The 26,310-nt window shown below is 41.0% G+C and overlaps 1 protein-coding gene across 1 annotated transcript in view; it reads right to left on the reverse strand.

The window, feature by feature from the left end:
- Positions 1 to 15,210: 15,210 nt before the first annotated feature.
- Positions 15,211 to 26,310, reverse strand: part of rxfp1 (relaxin family peptide receptor 1) — a 114,474-nt gene continuing 103,374 nt past the window's right edge. The window contains exons 15-18 of the mRNA XM_029770754.1: positions 22,142 to 22,371; positions 18,148 to 18,558; positions 16,459 to 16,677; positions 15,211 to 15,843 (exon numbers count right to left, since the gene is read on the reverse strand). Of these exons, the coding sequence (XP_029626614.1) occupies positions 15,539 to 15,843; positions 16,459 to 16,677; positions 18,148 to 18,558; positions 22,142 to 22,371 (1,165 nt within the window). The 3' untranslated portion in view covers positions 15,211 to 15,538. The remainder of the gene's footprint in view (positions 15,844 to 16,458; positions 16,678 to 18,147; positions 18,559 to 22,141; positions 22,372 to 26,310) is intronic.

The following is a 26,310-nucleotide window of genomic DNA, read 5'->3' on the forward strand; positions in this document are numbered from 1 at the left end:
TTTGGTATATTGTCCACTAGTCCAGTCTGAAAAGTATTAGCCTCAGGCTAGCTTAATTTCCATCCCTGACTCCACAGGTCATTTGATTAGGCATGTCCAACAGATGCACTAATGGAACAAAACCGTTTGTGTTATGTATGGGAAAACATTGAGCCCACATGCCCTTTGTGAGCTAGCTAGCCATTTAGTTAACGTTAGCTCACCGTTCGTGTAGTCACACTTTTCCACAAGATGACATGCTAGCTAATGTTAGCCCACCAGGATATTTAGTGAACGTTTAACTAGCTCGTTATGTTAGTTCATGTAGTCAGACTTTTCCCCAGACCCCAGTGGTGGTGACATGCTAACTAGTCCACCAGGGCAGGGATATTTAATGTTTTCGCTAACATGTCATCGCCTGTCGGGAAAGTCAGACTACACGACAGTGAGATACGGTGCAATGGTTGCCTAGTTGGCTAATGTAGCCAACTAGGCAACCAAGGTGCCTAACTAGCTAGCCCACCAGGCAATATTTAGCTGGATATATCCCTGCTCTGGTGGGCTAGCATGTCACCACGTGAAAAAGTATGACTACACAAACTGTGAGCTAAAGTTAACTAGCTGGCTAGTTCACGAAGGACTTGTCAATAATAATAGGTCACAACAGTCATTATGCTAGCCTATGCTGTTTTTCTTTTTACTTTTATGCACATGCTTTGCACACGTAACTACAGTCTGTGGTTATCTAGCTAACTTTTAGGGATGCACCGACATTACATTTTTGGCCGATACCGATATCCGATATTTTCCTTGCCAAAAAAACAGATACCAAATAGTTGAAACACACACTGACCAAAAAGTTATTTTGTTGGCATTTACGTATATCCCCATTACCGGTAAAACATAATCAAAACCTATTTCTTTCACTTACTTGCTGTGCTGTTTCGTTGTTCATTTGTTCAGTCATTTCAATCTCAACCAGGATTTCATCATACATGTCAAGCAGTGAAGTTTCAGCTCTCTGTCCATGGCCTCTTCTGTCATGGGTCCTCTTCGGTGCGCACTGTCACTGTGTACGTTTGATATTGTTCAGGTGTGTCTGTAACATGTCAGGTAAACCTTGTTTCTTGTCGGCATCAAAGTAGCGGCCCTTGTACCTAGCATCGAGCATGGTGGCGACACAGTAAAGAGGCTCAGAGAATGCCACCGAATCACTTGTTCACAGCCTCTAGTAGAGTACTTTTGCAAGTTTTAACCCCACGGTCTGTGTTGGCATTTTTGTTGAGCAGGCGTTTCAAGTGCCATGACAGAGGATATCACGTCTGCTGCAGACACAGTTGATGAGCTTATTTCTCAAGTCAGTTGTTCAAATGTAGCTAGGAGTGTGTTCATGTTTCAAACATGTTCTCAAATGCCATTGAAATGGCAGCAGCGGTATGAGAACCAACACATTCTTGAGCATGCAATACGTCTTTCCTCAGTACGAAATCCTTGTCGACCCATTGTGCTGTCAGACTCAGCATGCTCATGGGGCTGACATCGCTGGTCCAAATGTCAGTCGTGAAGCTAATAGCAGTGACGCCCATATCAAGTAGCTAATGGATGTGAGTTTCAACAATACTCTGTAACTCCGGTAGAGCAACATCTGAAAAATAGCGCCTACTTGGTAGTGTGTACCAGGGCTCGAGGTGCTTGACCAGTCGAAAGCCAACATCATCCACGACAGAGAACGGTTGATTGTCAAGGGCAATGAATTCCATTATCTTGGCGTTAATGGATTTCGCCTTTGAGTTGTCTCGCTGAAATTGTCTTCCTCTTTCAAGTGACTGCTTGACTTCAACTTGTTTAGTTGTTGGAAGTGCGTGTTTCGTTTTTTTCTGCTTTTGTTCTGAGTAGTCGCTGAACGTCTGGGGATGATGCATTTTGAAATCAGTAAATTAGGTTTGTGGTATTGAATGATTTCACTTTCTCCCCTCGGGAAATAATAGGAGCACAAACATTGCATATATGGCCTTTTTGTTAGCTTTGTTTGAAACTTCTATATAGATCCACACAGCAGACCTTGTGGGCTAGGTTAGGAATGCTGTGTTGCACATATAGCGCTGTATTTTTTGTGTGGCGTCATTACGTTATCTACCTACGTTTATATAGGTATGCACATCAGCTTTGACATCGGTTTTGCACACTGCGTTAAACCAGACATCGGCCGATGTTGGCATTTTTAGCTAATATCGTCCGATTCCGATATGCTTACCAATATATCGTGCATCCCTACTAATTTTCATGAGTATCTAGCTAACCACAGATATTTTAACTAACCAAAATAGCTTGTTAGTGTAATAGGTTGAAAAATTGTCACTAAAAATAGACACCCCCTAATTTAAAAAAAAAAACAAATTGTATGTGTCTTAATAAACTTTGGGCCAGTAACCGAAAGGTTGCTGGATTGAATCCCTGAGCTGATTAGGTAAAAAATCTGTCATTCTGCCCCTGAACAAGCCAGTTAACCCACTGTTCCCCTGTAGACCGTCATTGTAAATAAGAATTTGTTCTTAACTGACTTGCCTAGTTAAATAAAGGTTAAAAAAAATATATCTACATGCTTTAGCAGTATTTAGCCCATCAGTCCAATAGATGGCGCTGTTTCACTGTGGTAGTGGGGAAAGCAACAAGTTCTGACCAAGCGAACATCATTTCCTTAGAATAAAGTGCCAGAACTGTCAAGACAATAAGTTTTGTGTCCGTTTCTTATTATCACTACAGGTATGTAACAGCACATTTGAACTTTCTAATATCGAAAGAACATCATAACATGCTGGGTGACAAACCAGTAAAGGGGTTATCATGTTTGGTGAAAGTTGTATGTGTTATTTTTGTATCAAACTGAGTGAGTGAAGAACGTGACAGAATTAATGTGTTAGCTTTTATGCTAGCTGTGGTGCAAACTATTTTACAAGTCACATAGAGATGTTGGGGCTTTCTGAGTAAATGTACGTGATTTCCTAGAAGTAATTTCGTAAAGAATCAATTTATTTGAGGTTTCTGAGTTTGTTTTACGTGTTATTAGTTTTCTGTAAAATTATGCTCCCTGCCTGTGTCAACGGACTTTAGTGCAGGCAGTGCGGGTGCGAGAGAGAAACAATTTCATGGTTGCACTACTGTTTTGAAGCTGAACGTATTGCTTATCTGTTTTCTACATGTGTAGCAATATTCAGACACGTCAGTTGTTTATCTGTATCCATAAGTGTTTCGATTGTGAATGAGGGAATCTACTGTAGGTAAATTGCATTTATGTTGTAAGTTAATGTGTGCACTTGTATGTGGATGAATGTTTTGTCATCACTTAACCAATCCACAGTGGCGTAAAAAGTACCCAATTGTCATACTTGAGTAAAAGTAAAGATACCTTAATAGAAGATGACTCACGTAAAAGTGAAAGTCACCCATTAAACTACTACACGAGTTGAAGTATTTGGTTTTAAATATACTTAAGTATCAAAAGTAAAAGTATAAATAATTAAAAATGTTATAAAGCAAACCAGGCGGTACCATTTTCATAGTTAATTTAAAAAAATGTATTTACAAATAGCCAAAACTCCAACACTCAGACATAATTTACAAACAAAGCATGTGTTTAGTGAGTCTGCCAGATCAGAGGCAGTAGGGATGACCTTAGATGATCTCTTGATAAGTGTTTGAATTAGATAACCAGACAAGCATTCAAAATGCAACTAGTACTTTTGGGTGTCAGGGAAAATGTATGGAGTAAAAAGTACATCATTTTCTTTAGGAATGTAGGGAAGTAAAAGTTTTCAAAAATATAAATACTAAAGATGCCTCAAAAAACTACTTAAATAGTACTTTGAAGTATTTTTACTTAAGTACATTACACCACTGTCAATCAGTTTAAATGAATTGATAACCAAATATTTGAAATGAGAGCATTTTAGAGAATAAAGAAAGTGCCAAATCACTTGAGGCCACCTTCAAAGTCAGTCTGAGGCCGGTAACATTAGAAGCTAGCAAACAGGGCTTACTTACCTTATCACACAGCTCCAGCGACTTCTCTCGCTTACAGAGATCAGAAAACGATCAAATGGAGAAATGTGGAGGTTTTTCCTACCCTGCGTCTTGAAGAATGACATCAAAGCTTGTTGACAGGATGTGTAGTTCTGTATGATAGCCACATTGGCAGCTAATTTCATTTTTGGTGGGAACAGGCGAATATCAAAATGTCATGCCAAGGAAAACCTACACAAACAGACCATATATGATGTAGTTCTAAAATCCCCTACGGAAAAATTTATGGTGGAAAAAACGATTTGGAACTATTTCCGAGTTTTACTGCTAGGTCTTATGACTATTACTCATACTATGGTACTCAATTGACCCAGAGCCATGTACAGTATTTTATGTATTGACTCATAATGCAAGTTTCAATGTTTTTACTTATCTAGAAGCATTTTTTTTTATACACCAATTGAAAAGGATAATACACTGCTCAAAAAAAATAAAGGGAACACTTAAACAACACAATGTAACTCCAAGTCAATCACACTTCTGTGAAATCAAACTGTCCACTTAGGAAGCAACACTGATTGAGAATAAATTTCACATGCTGTTGTGCAAATGGAATAGACAACAGGTGGAAATTATAGGCAATTAGCAAGACACCCCCAATAAAGGAGTGGTTCTGCAGGTGGTGACCACAGACCACTTCTCAGTTCCTATGCTTCCTGGCTGATGTTTTGGTCACTTTTGAATGCTGGCGGTGCTTTCACTCTAGTGGTAGCATGAGACGGAGTCTACAACCCACACAAATGGCTCAGGTAGTGCAGCTCATCCAGGATGGCACATCAATGCGAGCTGTGGCAAGAAGGTTTGCTGTGTCTGTCAGCGTAGTGTCCAGAGCATGGAGGCGCTACCAGGAGACAGGCCAGTACATCAGGAGATGTGGAGGAGGCCGTAGGAGGGCAACAACCCAGCAGCAGGACCGTTACCTCCGCCTTTGTGCAAGGAGGAGCAGGAGGAGCACTGCCAGAGCCCTGCAAAATGACCTCCAGCAGGCCACAAATGTGCATGTGTCTGCTCAAACGGTCAGAAACAGACTCCATGAGGGTGGTATGAGGGCCCGACGTCCACAGGTGGGGGTTGTGCTTACAGCCCAACACTGTGCAGGACGTTTGGCATTTGCCAGAGAACACCAAGATTGGCAAATTCGCCACTGGCGCCCTGTGCTCTTCACAGATGAAAGCAGGTTCACACTGAGCACGTGACAGAGTCTGGAGACGCCGTGGAGAGCGTTCTGCTGCCTGCAACATCCTCCAGCATGACCGGTTTGGCGGTGGGTCAGTCATGGTGTGGGGTGGCTTTTCTTTGGGGGGCCGCACAGCCCTCCATGTGCTCGCCAGAGGTAGCCTGACTGCCATTAGGTACCGAGATGAGATCCTCAGACCCCTTGTGAGACCATATGCTGGTGCGGTTGGCCCTGGGTTCCTCCTAATGCAAGACAATGCTAGACCTCATGTGGCTGGAGTGTGTCAGCAGTTCCTGCAAGAGGAAGGCATTGATGCTATGGACTGGCCCGCCCATTCCCCAGCCATTAATCCAATTGAGCACATCTGAGACATCATGTCTCGCTCCATCCACCAACGCCACGTTGCACCACAGACTGTCCAGGAGTTGGCGGATGCTTTAGTCCAGGTCTGGGAGGAGATCCCTCAGGAGACCATCCGCCACCTCATCAGGAGCATGCCCAGGCGTTGTAGGGAGGTCATACAGGCACGTGGAGGCCACACACACTACTGAGCTTCATTTTGACTTGTTTTAAGGACATTACATCAAAGTTGGATCAGCCTGTAGTGTGGTTTTCCACTTTAATTTTGAGTGTGACTCCAAATCCAGACCTCCATGGGTTGATAAATTGGATTTCCATTGATTATTTTTGTGTGATTTTGTTGTTAGCACATTCAACTATGTAAAGAAAAAAGTATTTAACAAGATTATTTCATTCATTCAGATCTAGGATGTGTTATTTTAGTGTTCCCTTTATTTTTTTGAGCAGTGTATATTACCAGTGTGATCAAATAGGCTACTTACAATTTTGAAATATAATTTCAAAATGGTCTGAGAACAACATTGGCAGGGCAATTCAAGCTTAGCCAATATGCAGTGCTAATGTTTTGGGCCTATAACCTACTGGACAAACCTCATTGTTAGAGAACTGTTTTGAACTGGTTAATGTTGCATAGGCTTACGTTTTCTTAACAGTAGATCTCGGCTTGCATTTTGACTCAAAGTGCACTTGACTCAGAAAAGGTTGGTGACCACTGGCCTAGAGGCTAGGGATGGTATCTGTAGTCTCCTGCTTTCATCCTGGTAATTGATTTCCCTCTTTGTGTTTAGTTACTTTAAGAAGTTCCAGTACTGCGGCTACGCCCCTCACGTGCGCAGCTGCAAGCCCAACACGGACGGCATCTCATCCTTCGAGGACCTCCTGGCCAACATTGTCCTGAGGGTTTTCGTCTGGGTGGTGTCGGCCACCACGTCCAGACCTCCATGGGTTGATTATTTTTGCGTGATTTTGTGTGATTTTGTTGTCAGCACATTCAACTATGTAAAGAAAAAAGTATTTAATAAGATTATTTCATTCAGATCTAGGATGTGTTATTTTAGTGTTCCCTTTATTTTTTTGAGCAGTATATAATTAGAATGATATAAAATATTAAAATGCCCACGTTACATCTAGAAAGCAAACAAATCATGCATAGTTTTTTATTTCTAAGCTTGATGCTATATAAATCTTTACAAAAATTGTTGGCCAATATCGTACTGTAATACCGTAATATATGGCATTTACGTGGGAGGAGTCCACACATTTTTGTATGGAACCCAGAGTGGTAATCCTGGCACTAGCAACCTACCACTCTGGTGTTGCTAGTGCCATGCTCTTACTAATTGAGCCACACAGGACCACTACAATACATGAGTACAATACTGTAAAATATAATACATGATTACAATACAAGTGGAAGGTGTATGATCGCCATCCCCTTGAGCGTACCACCCTCCTCAGGGCCTTGGATGAGGCATGCAATGACATCAATCCAGACCTGTCAGGCTTGGATTCTTCATGCCAAAATGTTTTCCCCAGGTGTATGAACAACCTACGGCCAAATGCTCAAGACAGATTTGATGCAAACTAGTGCCCGCTGAACATTGTTTCCTTCATTCATTTAATTTGATTACAGTACACCTATGATGTCATATTTGAACAATACATTTATTTTTTGCATCAATGATTATGAAAGATGTCTTCAGTGATCACAACTTTGATTACACATGGGATTTTCACATTTTTATGGGTCAATTTTGACGTGTAGTGCAAGTGTATTGCCTAATGTGAAAACAGTTTAATGTACTGTCATTTACAGTACTGTAGCATATTACATTCAAATGGCAATTTTGAAACATGTATCTTGCATTTTTTGCTATTGGATTAACTGGTTGTTAAAACAACTAAATTGAGAAGATATCGTTATGTTGCCTTTTGGTACTTATCCCAAATATCTCTAACCGCTGCCCCTGTGTAAGTTTTTGTTCATGCGCGTGATGTCAGAATGATCTCACTGTTCCAAAATGTGATTGTTACGCAACAGGACAGTTACCTGCGCTGCCCTCAAACCAAGGCACGCTGCCTGCTAATTATCTATAGGCTGTTTCGATTTCAAATTATTTTCTAGCAAGTTTTATTTTCTAACAACAGTTTGAATTGAGGTTTGTTCCGCCTCCTTGTTTTGTCACATAAAGAAGCTCATTTCACTGTTGTGGACAATTTTATATTTGAGGCTTTACTGAGCTGGACAAACTTCTCTCTTCAAGAGCCCAAGCACTTCCCTAGTGTTTCCCGAGATCAAGTATGAAGACATTGCGCATATCTAGTCAGAACAGGCCTTGCACAAACATTTTCCCCCGGCACATTTTCTGACTGGCGCCCGCATTGCCTTCATAGTTGCTTTCCTTACAAATTGGACTTAGGAACGCACACATGTCCAATCAAAGTAAGGGGCTTATTTTCTGTATACTATGAGCTAATGCTAAACTATGTGTGGCGCCATGTTTGTTGACATCATACAATGCATTCTGGTTGTCATGTAAGCGTCTGGAAGACCGAAGATGTTATAACGAGAGAGTTTGCTCGACTGACTTATGGTGCTTTTAAATTCGGAGGTCTAGAAAGAGGCCAGAGCTTCCGAGTTGGATGAGCGTTCAAAACGATTTTTCCCAGTCAGTTTTTTTCCCCCCCAAGTTCCCAGTTGTCTTGAACCCAACATCAGATTGTAACTTTGGTATCTCAGGGTTGCCAGCTCAGACCCTCCCTTTCCAGTTTTAATTTTTTTTATTTAGCGTATAAACTTCTCTTGTGTTTGTCCCCCATATTTTGATAAATTCATCATCATAGGTAGGCCGACATTATAAATAACAATTTGTTCTTAACTGACTTGCCTAGTTAAATAAAATAAATAGTCATATTTCCTGCATCCTATCACCCCACGATACGTCCCCCATTTCTACCCCCAATGGACTTAAACCCCCCACAAATGAACCCCCCCCCAAAATGGTTTCATCCCTGTTTAGCATTCGCACTACAGTTAGGTTAGGCAGTAGGCTTGTATTTGGTGTGATCTGTGAGGCGATTTAATTATTTTGAATATTTTTTTGTTGTTGCTTTGACTACTTATCAAGTCGTGCTCCGGTTCTTGTATACACTGTAACAAGTACATCAACGATTTGTAATATGCTGAAAATTGGCTAAACTAAGTATATATTTTTCAGGCAATGAGCGCAGCCATCTTTGACTTTGTTTATTTGTGTCTTATAGTGAATGGCATTCTGGGATTAGGGAGTTTTCTGCAGGTCAAACATAAACAAACATGGCTGCCACCATAAAGAATTTAGTTGCTGTTAGCTTAGCTGACACACATTTATTTTTAAACAACATTACATTAGTTTCTTGTGCTCACCAGAGATGTGGTACGTTGTAAACTAGTCTAGCTGTTAGGTCGCTAACTTATGTTTTGTTTTTTTGTCAGTGCAACCTGTTATTTAGACTGGTTTATGGAATGAGTTTGACTGTGGATGTGTTCCATGTGATGCTTGGATGATGAAGTTAGCATTTATCTTTTACAATAAAAGGTACAATTGAGGAATAAAGTTAAAGACCTTTATTTTCCATCAGTACAGAAATATTTAGATGCTGTTCAGACAACAATGCTGTATAGACGCATTTGTTGCATCATATGTTTGGTTGCTACTGTTCCAATCACATATTTGAGATTGTACGCTGCAGGGACCACTCAACAATGATCAGAAATAAGTGATCGTACGCATCAAAGGGCTAAATCAATGTTCTCATGGTATTTCACAGTAAACTTATGTGCCAAAGGTCGTGTGGTGAAAGATGTCTCCAAACAAATAAATGCACAATAAAAGGTTTTTAATGTAAGACTTGCTGCGTTACGTGTTACCAGTTTGAAGTTTTGTACTAAGAGTTTCAAAAACTCACCACATACAGTACCAGTCAAAGTTGACAGACCTACTCATTCCAGGGTTTTTCTTTTTTACTATTTTCTACATTGTAGAATAATAGTGAAGACATCAAAACTATGAAATAACACATATGGAATCATGTAGTAACCAAAAACGTGTTAAAGAAATCAAAATATATTTGAGATTCTTCAAAGTAGCCACCCTTTTTCTTGATGACAGCTTTGCACACTCTTGGCATTCTCTCAACCAGCTTCTTGAGGTAGTCACCTGGAATGTATTTCAATTAACAGGTGTGCCTTGTTAAAAGGTAATTTGTGGAATTTCTTTCCTCAATGTGTTTGAGCCAATCAGTTGTGCAGTGACAAGGTAGGGGTGGTATACAGAAGATAGCCCTATTTGGTAAAATACCAATTGCATATTATGGCAATAACAGCTCAAATAAGCAAAGAGAAACAAAAGTTATTACAAAAGTCCTTTTCGGGATGGTTGAGCTAATGTGCGCTAATTTGATTAGCATGACGTTGTAAGTAACAATAACATTTCCCAGGACATTGACATGTCTTATATGGGCAGAAAGCTTAAATTCTTCTTAATCTAACTGCACTGTCCAATTTACAGTAGCTATTACAGTGAAAAAACATCATGCTATTGTTTGAGGAGAGAGCTCAACACATTTTTTAATCACGGCAACTGGTTTGGTACATTCTCCTCTGAAGGTAAATCATGTACTTACATTCAGTAATCTTGCTCTGATTTGTCATCCTTTTGTTTGATAAAATCCATTTTTATATTCAAATATAGGTACTGGGTTCTACAGTTTGAACCCCTGCTGTCTCTGTCTCCACACCCACCCCGCCTGGCCATCTAGATCTGTGAAAATTAGTGTATAAGCTAATGATCCATCATGTATGACATTTCTGGGAGTGTGTAAACTAAAATTTTGTATTACCATATACATGTTGTATGTTCTCTATAGTTATGTACTTGAAAATGTATCAACTGATCAATTCGTGCACATTTGGGCAGACTTGATAATAAATATTGTCCATTATTGCAATGCTTCACTGGATCAATCTGAAACTTTGTACACACTGATGCCATCTAGTGGCCAAAATCTAAGTTGCGCCTAAACTGCAATATTATGTTATGGCCTTTCTCTTGCATTTCAAAGATTTTTTTTTGTTCATTATCTTATATCAGATCTAATGTGTTATGTTGTCCTACATTAATTTCACATTTCCACAAACTTTAAAGTCTTTCCTTTCAAATGGTATCAAGAATATGCATATCTTTGCTTCAGGTCCTGAGCTACAGGCAGTTAGATTTGGGTATGTCATTTTAGGCGAAAATTGGGGAAAAAATGGTCAGATCCTTAAGAGGTTATTAAGACATGAAGGTCAGTCAATCCGGAAAATGTCAAGAACTTTCTTCAAGGCAGTTGCAAAAACCATCAAGCGCTATGATGAAACTGGCTCTCATGAAGACCGCCACAGGAAAAGAAGACCCAGAGTTACCTATGCTGCAGAGGATAAGTTCACAGTTACCAGTCTCAGAAATTGTAGCCCAAATAAATGCTTCAAAGTTCAAGTAACAGACACATCTCAACATCAACTGTTCAGAGGAGACAGCGTGAAATCAGGCCTTCATGGTCGAATTGCTGCAAATAAACCACTACTAAAGGACACCAATAAGAATATGAGACTTGCTTGGGCCAAGAAACACGAGCAATGGACATTAGACCATTGTAAATCTGTCCTTTGGTCTGATGAGTCCAGATTTTAGATTTTTGGTTTCAAATGCTGTAACGGCTTTCGTCGGAAGGAGTGGACCAAAGCGCAGCGTGGTAAGTGTTCATGATTTTATTCTCAAAAAAACACTCAAACAAAATAACATACGGGAAAAACGAAAGCGCACAGTTCTGTCAGGTACAGATAACAAAACAGAAAACAACTACCCACAAAACACAGGTGGGAAAATGCTGCCTAAGTATGATTCCCAATCAGAGACAACGATAGACAGCTGCCTCTGATTGGGAACCCTACTCGGCCAACACAAAGAAATAGATAACATAGAATGCCCACACCATGACCTAACCAAAAGAGAAATAAAACGGCTCTCTAAGGTCAGGGTGTGACAAATGCCATGTCTTTGTGAGACGCAGAGTAGATGAATGGATGATCGCTGCATGTGTGGTTCCCAACGTGAAGCATGGAGGATGAGTTGTGGAGGAGGAGTTGTGATGGTGCTTTGCTGGTGATACTGTCTGTTATTTATTTAGAATTCAAGACACTTAACCAACATGGCTACCACAGCATTCTGCAGCGATACGCCATCCAATCTGGTTTGCGCTTATTGGGACTATCATTTGTTTTTCAACAGAACAATGACCCAACACACCTCCAGGCTGTGTTTAGGCTATTTGACCAAGGAGAGTGATGGAGTGCTGCATCAGATGACCTGGCATTCACAATCACCTGACCTAAACCCAATTGAGATGGTTTGGGATTAGTTGGACCGCAGAGTGAAGGAAAAGCAGCCAACTAGTGCTCCGCATATGTGGGAACTCGTTCAGAACTGTTGGAAAAGCATTCCAGGTGAAGCTGGTTGAGAGAATGCCAAGAGTGTACAAAGCTGTCATCAAGGCAAAAGGTGGCTACTTTGAAGAATCTCAAATATAAAATATTTATTTGTTTAACACTTTCTTGCTTACTACATGATTCCATGTGTTATTTCTTAGTTTTTATGTCTTCACTATTATTCTACAATGTGGAAAATATTTTTACAAATTAAAAAACCTTGAATGAGTAGGTTTTGACTGGTACTATACTTGTGAAAATAGCACCAAAGAGTAACAAAAAAAAAGCTAGTTTTGCTATCATGTCATTTAGTTCATGAAAATACATCCTCAGCAAGAATCAAACAATATGTCTGCAAAAGAATATCCACAAAATCAATACATCAGAAATATTTTAAGACCACTCAACTCTGGCATCAGTTGATTTTATTACATATAATTACTACAAATAAAATATCGAATGATAACACACATATTGTAAAGTGTGGGAGAGACAGTGAAAATATTACGATAGCTCATCCTTCCTTACAAAGTATGAATGACACAGTAGCACTGTTATCAGCAACTGTAAGTTGAGACCTTTGAACATCCTGTCATTTCTTGCCTCCTGTGGTCATCAAAGATGGTCAGAAACCCAAGATCAACCGTCCTTGGAACAAGATATATCTTTTGTGTTGCAATGGCAAATACAAGTCACCTCTGCAGTCTGCATAGCCTGTACCTTAAAATGAGAAACAAATTCTTCAGCAGTTCACTGCTCCTCTCATAGAGGATTTCATCATTACAGTGCATTCGGAAAGTATTCAGACCCCTTGACTTTTTCCCAATTTTTTTACATGACAGCCTTATTCTAAAATGGATTAAACAGTTGGAAGGTGAACCTCGGGCTGTTGCGGTGACTGTATTACCTCCACACCGGCGGTCACGAGTCATGAAGGCAGTCAAATTCCACATGACCGTTTTAGTCACGGTCATTAGGCTTCTCCAAGCTCTGATGCTGCTGCTGGTCATTAGTAGCCTACCAAACTTGCTAACTGCCTAGTACTCCACATTCTATTGTCTCTCTAATCACTCTGACATCAATGCAAATGTATCTAAAAAAATAGAATCAAACACTATATGAAAGCCCATGAGCTCATGTTGCGCAACATTTTTTATAGGCTATGCAATTGCAGGAGAAAACCGAGTGATGGCCGCTAATTAAAAGAGGATCCCTTCAGCTTTCTATAGGCTTACTATATTTATTTCTCAACTTTCCTAATACTAAGCACATTGCTTATCTTTACAACAGGTCTACCTGGCTGGCATGAAAATAAACCACGGGGAAAAGCGTCCTCCATTCGCTATTTAAGTGCATAGATGACATGTATTCTTTCCCGCTGCCCGTTTTGATACAGGTGCATGATGATGATCCATTCTAAATCAAAACAAATGTTTCACATATTATTTACTATATGTAAAGACAATATTAAATCAAGTATAGTCTGATGGGTGACAATATTAGCCTATCACTTGTGAATTATATGTTATCACTTGAAAATGATGCCCAACAAAAGAAACGGCCTTTTTGTGCGACTTTTTCTAATCATAGTCGCACACCTTATGTAGCCTAGCCCATAGGCCTATATGTTTTGATAAGGTTTGTATCCCAACTATAGTTGCCAAATAACTTCTTAAAATTAAGCACATTAATCCGATTACAAGGGGTGCAGAGCCTAACTAGCTTATATAAGCAGTGGGTGAGTTTCAAGTTTAGGGAAGAACATTTTCACCATAGAAATTCACCTTTTTATAATAAAAGCATTACATGCATAATTGCATTTGCAGTCACTTTTGATAATGGTGTTTTCCGCAAGTGGAACATTCGCGCTTATAGCTTACTACCATGTGTGCATTGCTGCGCTTATAATGTGAAGAAATCGCCTAATAGTTTATCAACATTTTGAGCTAAACGTTCTGATCTGTTGTGTCAGCCACATTGCATAAAAAAGTTTTTTTGATGCTAGTGGTTGTATTAATTTGGGATCTATCGCATCCCACAACTGTCCCAGGCTGTTTGGAATATTTATTTCTGGCACAGAATGGATTAGGTCAACTTTTGTACTATGGGGGATAGTAGATTGACATATGCTAGTGCTTTTGCTGTTCGTTAGGCCTACTCATCTTGTTGGCTGACAAAGTAAATGTGGACATCCAATATCTTCAGTATGCGCCTTGGAATTGGATAAGTTGTTGCGTCCCTGATGTGTGTTTCTTACTTGTAGCCTGTGAGAAAGACCCGATCACGTGACGGAGAGCTGTGTACACTCAGGGAGAAGGGCATAAAACAGCACTCCGGGCCGCAAAAGGCATAGATTTTTTTTAGGGTGCATACGGCCACAAAGGGGATGCCGCTGTGAAATTCGAGGCATTATCAAGTGCTTGTCAAATTGTGAATGAGAGACCATTGGCTTGTGTACAGCCTGCGTAAAAACAAAGCAGAGCTCATGCCTTTCAAGTGACTTTCATCATGCGGCCTTACAATGTATTAAAAATCCAAACATATAGCCGAACGTTTGTAGAACAACTAAAGTTACATTAATAACTTTAAATTAAGCATATAGGAGTACTTCTTTCTTTGTTTTATTCAGTTGTATTCTTCATACTATAGTCTGCTAAATTAACTAGTGTAGCCCACAGCCATTTGGCATAGCCACATCAGGACAACTCAAAGTATGCTATTTTCTTCTGAAAAAGACTAGATTTTCTTCATATCATGTTTCTTTAGACCTGTCTAAAATAAATACATAAATAGATTTTTTGTGAAGTGTAGGCTATATTACATGGATTTATTACTAATTTTAAAATGGCTTGTAGGCTATGTGTGGAAGCCAGAGTGTGCAAAGCTGTCATCAAGACTACTTTGAAGAATCTAAAATATATTTTGATTTAACACTTTTTTTTGTTGATACTACATGATTCCATATGTGTTATTTCAAAGTTTTGATGTCTTCACTATTATTCCACAATGTAGGAAATTGTAAAAATAAAGAAAAACCCTTGAATGAGTAGGTGTCCAAACTTTTGACTGGTACTGTACATGACCAATCCCAGTCCAGAACAGAGAATGACAGTGATTGCTTTATTCTGTAACAATGCTGTACAGTCTGTAGGCTCCAGTACATCAGGAGCAATCTACTATACAGAAATGAATGCTCATGGGTGTGATTTATGTTTTTAGGAACAAGTATGTTAATAATCACATCAAACTGAAGGCATTCACAAAGCCAAAGTCTAAGCGTCAGCAGAGTAGAATTGCACATAGTCCAACGTGTACAATGAGATCCTTTGTCTGTACAAATCACAGTGCAAAATGTTAATCGACTCTACAACTGTCAACATGCTGTAAACGTACCATTCACATGAACCCACATGAATTGTTGAAACCGAAGGGCATTATACACCGTTTGTTCTTTCCACGGGCAGTAGCTGAGACGTGCAGGATATTTTTGAGGGGTTCGCCAGGTAGTCGCCAGGTGAAGTCAGGGTCTGGCTGTTTTCTTGGAGAGGCCACATCTCCTGCAACGTGAATGAGGGTTGGTGGGCTGTGTGGTTGCTCATCAGAGGTCTCCTCTGCCTGTAGTTGGCCCACACCTGGAGGATGGTCTCTTTGAATGGCCGTGTGGTCAGGGTGTACAGGATGGGGTTGAGGGCGCTGTTGATGGGCAGAATGAAGATCACCACCCAGGAGCTGATGGTTCCTATTCGGGAAGAAGATTACATTATTGTCCATTTACTACATGCGCAACGCAAATGTGTTTTTTGTAATCCCATTCTCCCTGTAGACAATATGCATAACATACAGGCAGGGATGGAAATTAAGCTAGAACTAGCCCGTCAGGCCAGTGAAATGGTGTCTTTTCAGTATTGCATGGCAACAAATGTGTACCCTAATGTTACCCAGGCTAGTTGAAATCATGTTCTACTAGCCCGGCGGTCTAGTGCTCAAAAGTTCCATTCCTGTATAAAGTACATACATAGGAAGTAGGGGTGAGGTGGGTTGGTGGGCTGAAAGAGAAGATGATGGATGTTCTGTGATGCTGGTCCATTTGTAAACATGCAAACACCCATCAGCCTGGAAGTTTGCTATTCAATTTACAACCAGAAAATAGGATTGATTATGGAACTAATCTGAATGATGCAAATATAATATCTGTAAGAGAGACTAATTTAAATGATTATATGTTGATGTAAGATGGCACTGCATAGTAGCTTACATAAGTTTAATAGGCAACAAATTGAGCCTGTCTAATTTTCCAAATAAAATGTATGAAATTATAAAAATGGTCAGATTGTGACAGTACTGAAACTCCTACCTGGAATTTCCACCTGCAACAGTGATAGAATCTTGAGGACAAATATGGGTATCCAGCAAAGAGAGTCGGTGATGACGATGGAAAAGAACCTCTTGGCTATGGTCACCTCCTTTTTGATGTGGTTACTATATTTTGTTGTCTGTGTCCCTGTCCTCTGGATGTTGTAGAACATACTCCCGTAGGACAGTACGATTATAAGGAACGCAACCAGGTTCAGGCCTGTTGAGGAAAATAAATGAATCAGCTCCATGGAATTTATTCAATTGTAGATAATGGTAGGTCCATTATCATACAAAGTAAAACATGAAATTGCTTTTACAACACAATTCAAATAATTACTGCAGTTTTACACACATGGAATAAAAGCCAGTGTGGCATCTTTATTGAGACCAAAGCAATGCATCTGTTTTATGGGCCTAACGTGGTACTTCCTTTGTAACAGATAACAAGATAGATAATTGAAACATTTTCGATAATGGAAAATTGTCTTCTCCACCAACCCCTTATTGAAAGGCTGATAGTGGAACACGACCACCTACAGTGTAGTAACCCTGAAGCAAATTGCTCAATGGTACAATGGAAGTATACACTGAGTGTACAAAACATTAGGAACACCTGCTCCTTCATGACAGACTGATCAGGTGAATCCAGGTGAAAGCTATGCTCCCTTATTTATGTCACCTGTTAAATCCACTTCAATCCGTGTAGAAGAAGGGGAAGAGACAGGTTAAAGAAATATTTTTAAGCTTTGAGACAATTGAGACATGGATTGTGTATGTGTGTCATTCAGAGGTTGAACGGGCAAGACAAAAGATTGAAGTGCCTTTGAACGGGGTATAGTACATTTACATTTTAGTAATTTAGCAGACGCTCTTATCCAGAGCGACTTACAGTAGTGAATGCATACATTTCATACATTTTTTTCTCTGTACTGGTCCCCCGTGGGAATCGAACCCACAACCCTGGCGTTGCAAACACCATGCTCTACCAACTGAGCCACACGAGAGTAGAAGCAGAGGAGGCTGATGGGAGGAGCTATAGGAGGACAGGCTCATTGTAATGGCTTGAATGGAATTAATGGAACGGTATCAAACGTATGGAAACCATGTTTGACTCAGTTCCATTGATTTCATTCCAGCCATTAGAATGAGCCAGTCCTCTATAGCTCCTCCCACCAGCTTCCTCGGGGTAGTAGGTGCCAGGCGCATGGGTTTGAGTGTGTGAAGAACTACAAAGCTGCTGGGTTTTTCCCGCTCAACAGTTTCCTGTGTGTTTCAAGAATTGTCTACCACCCAAAGGACATCCAGCCAACTTGACACAACTGTGGGATGCATTGGAGTCAACATGGGCCACCATCCCTGTGAAATGCTTTTGACACCTTGTAGTCCATGCTCTGACAAATTGAGGCTGTTCTGAGGGCAAAAGGCAGTGCAACTCAATATTAGGAAGGTGTCCCTAATGTTTTGTACACTCAGTTTATACGGTAGTTCAGATTCTGACAACAGCAGCTTTCTTGTTGTCAGTTCAGTTGCAAGGCTTGGGAGTTGAACCAGGCAGCAACCCTCCGGCTACTGGCATAAAATGTAGGCTACATCTAATAAAAGCAGCAGAGAGCCATTGGAACAATTGTCATTTCAGAATGACATTGGAAATAGACTCATTTGACCTTGAACTAGATAAGACACCCACCCAGGAAGATGACGATGGAGTACACCTGCGCCCACGTTGTCTCAGGCTGCTCTGAGTGTAACGGAAAACACACTCCATTGGTACCATAGAAGTTCCTGAACAATCCTTTGAATACCAGGGGAAGGAAGGCGATGATGAAGCCAATAAACCAGATGCTCAGAAGGATCGAGACAGTGCGCCGGCAGCCAGGGGTTAAATACCGGAAGGGGTAGACGATACAGATGTACTTCTCCAGGGTGAGGTAGGTGAGAAGGAGGACGGAGACCTCGGTGGAGAGCATGGCGAGGGAGCCGATCACCTGACACTGGACGCTGTCCATCCAGGCCTGGGCGTGGCGGTTGTACTCACCGCGGAACTTGAGGTCGTAGGCACCAATCATGAAGAGGTAAACGCCCATCAGTCCGTCGGCACCTGGGTGGTGGAAGTGAGTTGCTAGAGTAATTACTATTACCAAATTGAACTCAGTTTATGCATTAATACTATGCTCAACTATTTACAATGAAACGTCATACATCGGTTAACGCTCATTTCTCTTCAATCTAACTCCTTGGTTACTATGGACTTACTCCATAGTCAATTAATTCTACATTAATTTGAGAGTCATAAAGTACAGAAAATAGAGACTTGGAGCAATGCAAACTTCAGTAATGTAATGGGCCAAGCTTTTAGTCTCAGTAGTAGGCCTTCAGAGCATCTACAAGTGGAATAAGTACAGCTCAACTTCGACACTTCTGAGGTGTAAATTTGAAGGAAAAATTGATTTCAGAGTGAACAATCCATTCAGGGTTAATAACATTGTCATGTACAAACTTTGTAATATAACCAGTGCTTAATTTGAGCCGCATCCTGCCAGAACAGGATCTGGCACCTCTCCATTTTGAACTGTTTTGTTCTGGAACCTATTTGACCAGATCCGGTACCTCTCGTGCCATGAACAATTATTTTCACCTTTTGCAATGTAAAAATTCTAACAAAACTATCAAAGTTCATTCGAGTTGCCTCTTCATTAATTATCCTGCCCCACAAAAAAACAATGTGAAAAAGTAGATTTTCAGCCCAGGCCTAATATTCTAAGAGTTGATTCGGTTTGGGCTGGCCCGGGTTTGCGCAACATTGTAACCTACGTTTGAGAACAATGCGTGGCCATGGCTGTGTGAGAGGCGCACCAGTATCTCTTACATAACTAGAATGAGATTCACTTCATATGATCTATCTGCTCTGATAGACATGAACCTGCAACTCATCTCTCCAGCGTTGCACTATATAATTTATTTCCTTATAGAATCGCGCAAAGGATTCTGAAGGAACTGCAGCACCACTGATAGATTTAAATACATTTGCGAAAGTTCTGCTGTCTGTTCAGAAATAAATTAAATCATTCAGAATTGACTACTTCACCATGAGAATGCCTATAATTTAGCCACAGAGGATCAATTGCTTCTTTTTTAAAATAGCTTAGCTGTGGATTGTAGCCAAATGACAATGAATAGCCTACAGTCGAGAATGCGTGGCATATGTCAGTGAAAAAACAAAATTGGAAAACACAGGTTGGATAGCAAATGGCTCCTGTTGTAGGCTACCAAAATATTTAATCAACTTCGAAATATTGTTTTACTAAAAACAAGAGATAGGCTTTTGGCACAAGCGCATCAGCCATCACCAGCGAGTGAGCTGCACATCATTGGGTTTTTTAGGACCATAATTTCCTCCTCATATTGTAGCCTACAATATTTGTCTCCACACACCTAGGCCTGGGCTATTGATGGATTCAAGACAGTCATTTTTATTGATCTCATATTCTCAGTTTGTCAGTGTCAAAGTAACCTGCCCATTTCGATCATTTGTGCGGTATTAAAAAAGGTTTTGCCAAAGTCTCCAGTTATGTAAAATGATGTGGAATTGTATGAATGGTGTTTGTAAAAGGCCCAATTTTTCCTGGACCCTAGGATACTAAAAATATTCCCCTTGTGTGTAACTTCTGTAAGTGCCTCTACTCTTCTACTGCTCTATGCCACTTTTTCTCATGCGTTCCTGTCACCTCCCTCTCACGCTCACTTTTTGTTCCCACGAGTTACAAATTATGCACTGAATATAACTGATGTTATGAGCAGCAATGACAAACTTTTCTGGTAATATATTAACTTTATCTTAAACCTCCATATTTGTAAGTAAGCTTTAGCCAAACTTTGAAGTCTGTTTGACTCCGCTGAGATGTCCCCTTTTTCAGTAAGCCATCAATCAACTTAGAGATGATATATTTGCACAAGGAAATCAAACAGAAATGTCACGAAAATTGAATACATATGACATTTTGGTAGAACACATTCATCTGGCTGGTGTTTGACTGCAGTCATGGTGATGCCAAAACAGACAACATATTTACCGCTCACATTTCCTCTGTATGGCACTAGGCACTCTGTCTCTCACATGACTCATTATATAACATAGCTCTAGACCGTGTCATTGTACTTCCTTTGATGTAAAAAGGTACCAAATGTGCAAATCAAAAAAGCATTTTTCATCTGACACATGCCACATTAAATTGTAAAGGATGGTGGGGGGTATGCCAAACACATTCTGATCTTCACAAGATAAGTCCTAAACACATCAAGAGCTTGGGACTATAGGGTTCTATCTGCATTTTTCCCAAAGTTTAATTATTGACAGCCTTATTCTGTTCAATGTTCTCTACCTATATAGTACTCTTAATACTCCAATTAATGTTGTTAAGTTCAAAAGAGTACAAGATAAAAATTGCTGACATTATTCAAACCAATGAGAGTTGGGAACTTTAAAGCCAATTCATCTTTTTGCAGATAGATCCTTATAGTCCCAAGCTCTCGATATACTGTATACCTCAAGGCTTTTTTTGGGGGGGGCGGGGGTGGGGGCTTGGGGGGTAGATCAGCTTTAATATTACCTCAAGCCTTGCATACTGTATATCAAAGCTTAGTTAAATTGAACAGAAAGGTGTGTCTTACATTGCGGGGTACAGATACGGGGAAAATTCGAGAAATATCGCTATCCTGCTGACTTCCAAGGAAGTAAGCCATTAACATGTCTATCTCATTCCCTGCATCACCATATCTGTGACATAGCTAGTTTAATAGAGCAGTAAGGTGGGCCTGGCTTGTAGCAAAGGCACACAGACATGTTATGTAGCCAGATAATGTAGCTCTCTCTTCGACTCCCACGGTAGTAAGAAATAAATATACTATGTATCAATGGTTTAGTGGTGGCCACTGTGAATGACGACAGTTCATATGCTAAGCCTGCACATCAAAGCTAAAGACTCCAATTCATTTGTTTGCTGATAGAAGAAACCTGCAGTGAGGGTTCACTAAGAATGTTCACTCTGAGGTGTTCACCACGTCTTAATCAACACACCCAGAACATTGTCCCTCTCACAGACATCGTCACTGGATATTGACATAAATCCTCACCTTCCCTTACAATAATGTGTTGAAGCTTCAGTGCGGTTTTTCTTTATTTGAAATCAATAAGGGCTGTCCCCGACGAAAAAAATGATTGGTTGACCGAAAGTTGTCGATTCTTTCGACCAATCCTTCAAGACTGTTGGAAAAGCATTTCTCATGAAGCTGGTTGAGAGAATGTCAAAAGTGTGCAAAGCTGTCTTTAGGACAGGTGGCTACTTTGAAGAATCTCAAATATAAAATATATTTTGATTTGTTAACACTTTTTTGGTTACTACATGATTCCATATGTGTTATTTCTTAGTTTTGAGGTATTCACCATTATTCTACAATGTAGAAAATAATCAAAAATAAAGAAAAAACCTGGAACGAGTAGGTGTGTCCAATCTTTTGACTGGTACTATATTTGTTTATTTATTTATTTGCTACTGCTTGACAAAAAAACATTTGGTCCACCAACAGCCTATCGACCAAACAGTCGACCAGTCGAATAATTGGGGCCAGCCCTAAATCAATTGAATTGGGACCTGAGTTGAATTGATATGAAAGGTGTCTCTTACAACATAGAGAGATGATACACATGGCATGGAGCTTGTTCTCCGATCGGATGTAGGAGCGCATGCAGATGACGAAGATGTTGCCGAAGCACGTGGTGGCCGACACCACCCAGACGAAAACCCTCAGGACGATGTTGGCCAGGAGGTCCTCGAAGGATGAGATGCCGTCCGTGTTGGGCTTGCAGCTGCGCACGTGAGGGGCGTAGCCGCAGTACTGGAACTTCTTAAAGTAACTAAACACAAAGAGGGAAATCAATTACCAGGATGAAAGCAGGAGACTACAGATACCATCCCTAGCCTCTAGGCCAGTGGTCACCAACCTTTTCTGAGTCAAGTGCACTTTGAGTCAAAATGCAAGCCGAGATCTACTGTTAAGAAAACGTAAGCCTATGCAACATTAACCAGTTCAAAACAGTTCTCTAACAATGAGGTTTGTCCAGTAGGTTATAGGCCCAATACATTAGCACTGCATATTGGCTAAGCTTGAATTGCCCTGCCAATGTTGTTCTCAGACCATTTTGAAATTATATTTCAAAATTGTAAGTAGCCTATTTGATCACACTGGTAATATACACTGCTCAAAAAAATAAAGGGAACACTAAAATAACACATCCTAGATCTGAATGAATGAAATAATCTTGTTAAATACTTTTTTCTTTACATAGTTGAATGTGCTAACAACAAAATCACACAAAAATAATCAATGGAAATCCAATTTATCAACCCATGGAGGTCTGGATTTGGAGTCACACTCAAAATTAAAGTGGAAAACCACACTACAGGCTGATCCAACTTTGATGTAATGTCCTTAAATCAAGTCAAAATGAAGCTCAGTAGTGTGTGTGGCCTCCACGTGCCTGTATGACCTCCCTACAACGCCTGGGCATGCTCCTGATGAGGTGGCGGATGGTCTCCTGAGGGATCTCCTCCCAGACCTGGACTAAAGCATCCGCCAACTCCTGGACAGTCTGTGGTGCAACGTGGCGTTGGTGGATGGAGCGAGACATGATGTCTCAGATGTGCTCAATTGGATTCATGGCTGGGGAATGGGCGGGCCAGTCCATAGCATCAATGCCTTCCTCTTGCAGGAACTGCTGACACACTCCAGCCACATGAGGTCTAGCATTGTCTTGCATTAGGAGGAACCCAGGGCCAACCGCACCAGCATATGGTCTCACAAGGGGTCTGAGGATCTCATCTCGGTACCTAATGGCAGTCAGGCTACCTCTGGCGAGCACATGGAGGGCTGTGCGGCCCCCCAAAGAAATGCCACCCCACACCATGACTGACCCACTGCCAAACCGGTCATGCTGGAGGATGTTACAGGCATCAGAACGTTCTCCACGGCGTCTCCAGACTCTTTCACATCTGTGCTCAGTGTGAACCTGCTTTCATCTGTGAAGAGCACAGGGCGCCAGTGGCGAATTTGCCAATCTTGGTGTTCTCTGGCAAATGCCAAACGTCCTGCACGGTGTTGGGCTGTAAGCACAACCCCCACCTGTGGACGTCGGGCCCTCATACCACCCTCATGGAGTCTGTTTCTGACCGTTTGAGCAGACGCATGCACATTTGTGGCCTGCTGGAGGTCATTTTGCAGGGCTCTGGCAGTGCTCCTCCTGCTCCTCCTTGCACAAAGGCGGAGGTAGCGGTCCTGCTGCTGGGTTGTTGCCCTCCTACGGCCTCCTCCACATCTCCTGATGTACTGGCCTGTCTCCTGGTAGCGCCTCCATGCTCTGGACACTACGCTGACAGACACAGCAAACCTTCTTGCCACAACTCGCATTGATGTGCCATCCTGGATGAGCTGCACTACCTGAGCCACTTGTGTGGGTTGTAGACTCCGTCTCATGCTACCACTAGAGTGAAAGCACCGCTGGCATTCAAAAGTGACCAAAACATCAGCCAGGAACCATAGGAACTGAGAAGTGGTCTGTGGTCACCACCTGCAGAACCACTCCTTTATTGGGGGTGTCTTGCTAATTGCCTATAATTTCCACCTGTTGTCTATTCCATTTGCACAACAGCATGTGAAATTTAATGTCAATCAGTGTTGCTTCCTAAGTGGACAGTTTGATTTTACAGAAGTGTGATTGACTTGGAGTTACATTGTGTTGTTTAAGTGTTCCCTTTATTTTGAGCAGTGTATAATTTGTTGTATTACTTGTGAGGCACAGCTGAATGAGCGTAATAATTTGCATTTTTTTACTGGACTGATGGCCTGCATCTGATGGTCAATCTGAGGGGAGGAAGCAGCAGTGAGGCTCCTGCTCACCCAACTCACCGTCCCTGCACTGTGAAAAGGGGACACAGTCTTCCAGCTGATGGCGAATCTTAAGTCGCAGTGCATTATTTTTGCCTCATACATCAATTCATGGTGTTACTCCTATGACCAGAAAAAGTGAAATATTCCTCGATATTAAAAAAGACACAAGTCTCAAATAATAATGTAAGTTTATCGAAATAGTTTGCTAAAGGCTACTCATTCATTACAGCTGCAGTGCTGGTAACACACATTTTATGGCTTATAAAACTGTTGACAGTTCTGAATAACAACTTAAACATGAACTTACTCATATAAACAGCAGCTCTTTGCTGTATTCATTGAGTCTCTCTAGTCATGTTTAAAAAAAAAAAAAGGAAATCTCACATTATCAACTGCTGTGCGTTTGAGGCTTCTTTTTACAGACTGTGGCGCAAGGAAACTGTGCAGACACTGTGATCTGAACTATCTTATTGGTTAGCGGTAGGTCTATAGGCAATGTTCCCTCAAATTTGGGGACACTGAGCAAAATGTAGGTCTTGTGAGTGGAAACTTGAACATTGTGAGAATTTTGTGCAACTTCCGGTGTGCGTTTACAGTGAACACTGAGGCTTGTGCCCTTACAGTTTTAGACAGTAGCCAATTATTATCTTTTTATTTAACTAGGCAAATCAGTTAAGAACAAATTCTTATTTACAATGGCGGCCTACACCGGCCAAACCCGGACGACACTGGGCCAATTGTGCACCGCCCTATGGGACTCCCAATTACGGCCAGTTGTGATACAGCCTGGATTCAAACCAGCGTGTCTGTAATGACGCCTCAAGCACTGAGATGCAGTGCCTTAGACCACTGCGCCACTCGGGAAGCTATTTGAGCATAATGTAAGCCTACCAACAAAACCAATGGCGCAAATCCCATAACATTTTCACATGGGAATAGCTTTTGATTTATAGGGCCTACAGTAGCCTACTGTATATGTGGTGTTCAATGCAGGCCTACATTGCTTGAGACTTTTAAAGTTTCTACATTATGAACGGGTTGACATGAATTATTGATTTTCTGTAAAATCATGGGTCAAATAGGTGACTGTAAATTGTATTGTATGATGCAAGAAACCACTTTACAAAATAAAATAAATTATTATTGCCATACAGAGAATTAGACAATGTAGGCTACCCCTTTCCTATTGGCTTAGTTACATATTTAAGCCTGTCTCAAAATCCAACACTGCCTCTTTAATTAAGACATAGGCTAAGCTTTTTACTGGACTGGTTTTTCAAAGACAGCTTGAAAATGGCGCCGGAGAGGATGGATGATGTTTTACATCCTCCTAACCAACTATGCTATTTTGTAAAAACAATTTGCGTTGTTTGTAACTTATTTTTTAACTTATTTTGTACATAATGTTGCTGCTACCGTCTCTTATGACCGAAAATAAATCTGGACATCAGAACAGCGATTACTAACCTCGAACTGGTAGAAGCTTTTTCAACTTCTCCCTGACCGAGTCTGTAATAGCTACATGTTTCAAGCAGACCACCATAGTCCCTGTGACCAAGGAAGCGAAGGTAACCTGCCTAAATGAGTACCACCCTGTAGCACTCACGTTGATAGCCATGAAAGGCTGGTCATGGCTCACATCAACAGTATCCTCCCGGATACCCTAGACCCACTCCAATTCGCATACCGTCCCAACAGATCCACAGATGACGCAATCGCACTCCACACTGCCCTTTCACACCTGGACAAAAGGAACACCTATGTGAGAAAGCTTTTCATTGACTACAACTCAGCGTTCAACACCATAGTGCCATTTCTAAACTAAGGACCCTGGGACTAAACGCCTCCCTCTGCAACTGGATCTTGGACTTCCTGATGGGCCGCCCCCAGGTCGTAAGGGTAGGCAACA

Source organism: Salmo trutta, chromosome 13, assembly GCF_901001165.1.
Source record: "Salmo trutta chromosome 13, fSalTru1.1, whole genome shotgun sequence".
NCBI lineage: Eukaryota > Metazoa > Chordata > Actinopteri > Salmoniformes > Salmonidae > Salmo > Salmo trutta.